General features: G+C 58.3%; 1 protein-coding gene across 1 annotated transcript in view; it reads left to right on the forward strand.

Moving 5' to 3' along the window:
* NCOR2 (nuclear receptor corepressor 2) overlaps window positions 1-3,234 on the forward strand; it is a 179,475-nt gene that overhangs the window by 173,712 nt on the left and 2,529 nt on the right. The window contains 1 exon segment of the mRNA XM_077747973.1: window positions 2,965-3,190. Coding sequence (XP_077604099.1) covers window positions 2,965-3,190 — 226 coding nt within the window.

Raw genomic sequence — 3,234 nt, forward strand, 5'->3', positions numbered from 1 at the left:
CAGGGCTACGTGCTGGGGGGTTAGGCTGGGTATGCAGGGCCTGAAAGGACGCTCAAGGAGCGCACCCTCGGAGGCCACGGGGGCCCTCACCCCGGCCATAGTCATGGTGACAGGGGGCCTTTCGTAGTTCAGGTGTGTCCCTCCCTCTAGACTCACGAACCTGGCAGTGGGGATACAGACTCGCACAAAAGGCAGGGCTTTGCGGGGAGTCTGCCCTGGGGTCCCTGCGGGGTCTCCAGTGTGTTTTGTACAGAATTGGGCGCACACACACCTGTCTGGAAGCTGCATCCCCACCCCTGCCAGGCCTGGGGGGAGACTCGAGTGGGAGGTGCGGGCATGTACTCGGCGTAGGCGGGCTCGCTCAGGGTCCCCCAGGGAGTGATCGTAGAGAGAGCAACAGCTTGACTCAAAAACTCCAAGCACCTGGGGAGCTGAGGGAACAATGAAGACGTGTGACTGAGATGGGTGAAAACACACGCATTTTTAAAACTTCAGCCCACTCTGGTGTTTTGGACTTGGGGGGATCCTTGGGGTGGGATCCCCAGCCTCTGGTGGGGGCCACGGTGTGTGTTTCTGCTGCTTCATGGTGGGGCTTTCTGGAAGTGGCTTTGGGAGTCTGGTGTGAAGAGACTGGGCCCGGAGCGGATTCGGGACTGGCACCTCCGTTGACAGGGCTCTGTCTAGGGGGGTTTGCAGGGCTGTGCTCTGGTCCTTCAGTGAGAGCCTGAGGCCAGAGGGGCAGCGGGGACCTGGGCCAGCCTTCCCTGGGGCCACCAGGGGCCTCAAGCTTTGGGGATGTGGTGAGCAAAAGACCACCATTTTATCAAAGGGTCATCAGGGCCTCTAAGCGGGGCTCGCCCGGCTACCCAGAGACTAGACACGGGGGCTTCGCTCAACAGCCCCTGTGTTGCCTCGGACAACAGGCAGGAGACAGTTTGGTCGAACCAACCATATGGTTAGAAATGAATGTTTCCGGAACATTCCAAATCTTGACGTAGGCACTAAACACGCAGGCATGCATGTGCATAGAAACCCATGCAGTGGTGCAGCTGACACTTCCACGTAAATTCAGCGTGGCCTTTTTTAAAGCGGTTTAGATCACACACGCAGAAATTTCCCCGGACCCCAGTCTCTGTGGCTCAGCCCCTGCGTCGGACTTTCCTCTGCAGCTGGAGGTGGTCAAGCTTCCTGCCTGACTGGCACCGCCAGATCGCAGACCCGTGACTCCGGGTGGAAGGCTCGGGGACATCTGTGGTGGCTGGGATGCCCGTCTACCCAGAGGCCATCACAGCCTGTGCTCCTCACGTCATCTTTCCTGCTTTGCAGTGTGTTCCCTGCATGGGGATTCTGGGCGCCCCTGCCGGGACTCCTGCTTTTTCCTGAGGAACGTGGCGTCTTTTTCCACCTGTTTTTTTTTGAAGTGCTAATGAAAATGGGGCCAATACACAGCTAAAAAGCGGAGAGTGTGTCTCTGGCGGTGAACAAGTTTGAAGCTAAAAGAAAGAAAAGAAAAACAAAATGTAGGAAGCAAACGGTTGCTACTCAGAAATGTTTTTATTTAAAAGAATTTTTTAAATGTTTATTTATTTACTTTTGAGAGAGAGACAGCACAAGCAGGGGAGGGGCAGGGAGACAGGGAGACACAGAATCGGACGCAGGCTCCAGGCTCTGAGCCATCAGCACAGAGCCCAACGCGGGGCTCAAACTCACAAACCACAAGATCCTGACTTGAGCCAAAGTCGGATGCTTAACTGACTGAGCCACCCAGGCGCCCGAGAAATGTGATTTTTAAAGCCACTGTGTTGTTCCCAGCCTCACAGAAGCCATCAGTGTAGTTGACAGATGAGTTGGGGGTCAGAAAGACTCGTTCTCTGGCCACTTGATATTCATACAGTTGATTTGCCAGAGTGGAAGTGTTAAAATCCATGCAGACAGTGCCCGAGGATGCAGGCGGGGGTGGGGGAAGGGCTTGGGCTCCGCTGGTCTCACAGAGATGCTGAGGGTGCACACACCCCCGGGGTTTGCCAGAGTCCCCAGAATGATTCACGAGGAACACGGGAAAGGCACAGAGTCCCTGGTGGATGAAAACCGGTTTATTATCCACGTGGCTGAGCAGTGGGCATCCCCAGGGGCCTCTCTGGGACCAGTCTGTTGATTGGACCACTTGGTGACCAGGGGGCCAGGCTGGGGGTGGTCACACATTGGTCTCTAGCTCTGCCCTGTCCCCCGCGCGCACCGTAACTGCATGGCTGCCACCCCCCCCCTCACCGTCCGTCTCTGCACCTCTCTCTCCTCATAGCTCCCAGGCAGGGAGGGGTCGGGGGAGGAGAACTAGGCCCAGTGGGGTTGGGGGGACAGTGGGGGGGTGGGTGAGGGTCCCAGACCTCGTGGAGGCCCCCTTCCCTGCCAGCCCCAGGCGCCCAGGGCAGACCCGTTGCACCCAGTACCAGGCTCTGGCTCGCCCTGGTTTCCCAGCTGTGTGTCCCCAGAAAGGGCGTCCCTCTGATTTCTGCCCCCAGGACCCAGGTGCACGCACCTGCAGGCACACTCATGCACACACACGCGCACATACACAGGCACACATACGCATGCACCAACACATGCACACACGCACACCTTCTCTAAGCCACTTGGAATTTTAAGAAAACAGTCCCGGCTGGGATTCAGTGGGCAGAAGGGGCTTCCAATTTCCCAGAGCACAGAGTAGGAGAAACTGGGAGGGGGGGGGCAGTCATCTCTCCTGCCAACCCCCCCAACCCCTGGGGCCAGAGTCCGAGGGAGCCCCCCACCCCGATCACCACTGCAGGAAAGTACGGGGGGGCGGATAGGGCAATAAACATGTTGCTTTGCTGAAATGTGCTCACTGTGTATTCTCTCTTCTCCTCCCCCCTCCCTCTCTCCGCTTCTCTCCCCCTCTCCGTTGTCCCCGGCCCCTCCGGGCCCCTGTGTGTGTGTGTCTCTCTCCCAGGCCTTATGACCTGCAGAAGCCAGGCGGTGCAGGAGCATGCCAGCACCAACATGGGGCTGGAGGCCATTATTAGAAAGGCGCTCATGGGTAAATATGATCAGTGGGAGGAGCCCCCGCTCAGCGCCAATGCTTTTAACCCTCTGAATGCCAGTGCCAGCCTGCCCGCTGCTATGCCCATAACCGCTGCTGACGGACGGAGCGAACACGCACTCACCTCGCCAGGTCTGCAGGCCTCCCCCGCCTCTGTCCTCCAGCCCCACCCGCCC

Source organism: Crocuta crocuta, unplaced genomic scaffold, assembly GCF_008692635.1.
Source record: "Crocuta crocuta isolate KB4526 unplaced genomic scaffold, BGI_CrCroc_1.0 scaffold29, whole genome shotgun sequence".
NCBI classification, from domain to species: domain Eukaryota; kingdom Metazoa; phylum Chordata; class Mammalia; order Carnivora; family Hyaenidae; genus Crocuta; species Crocuta crocuta.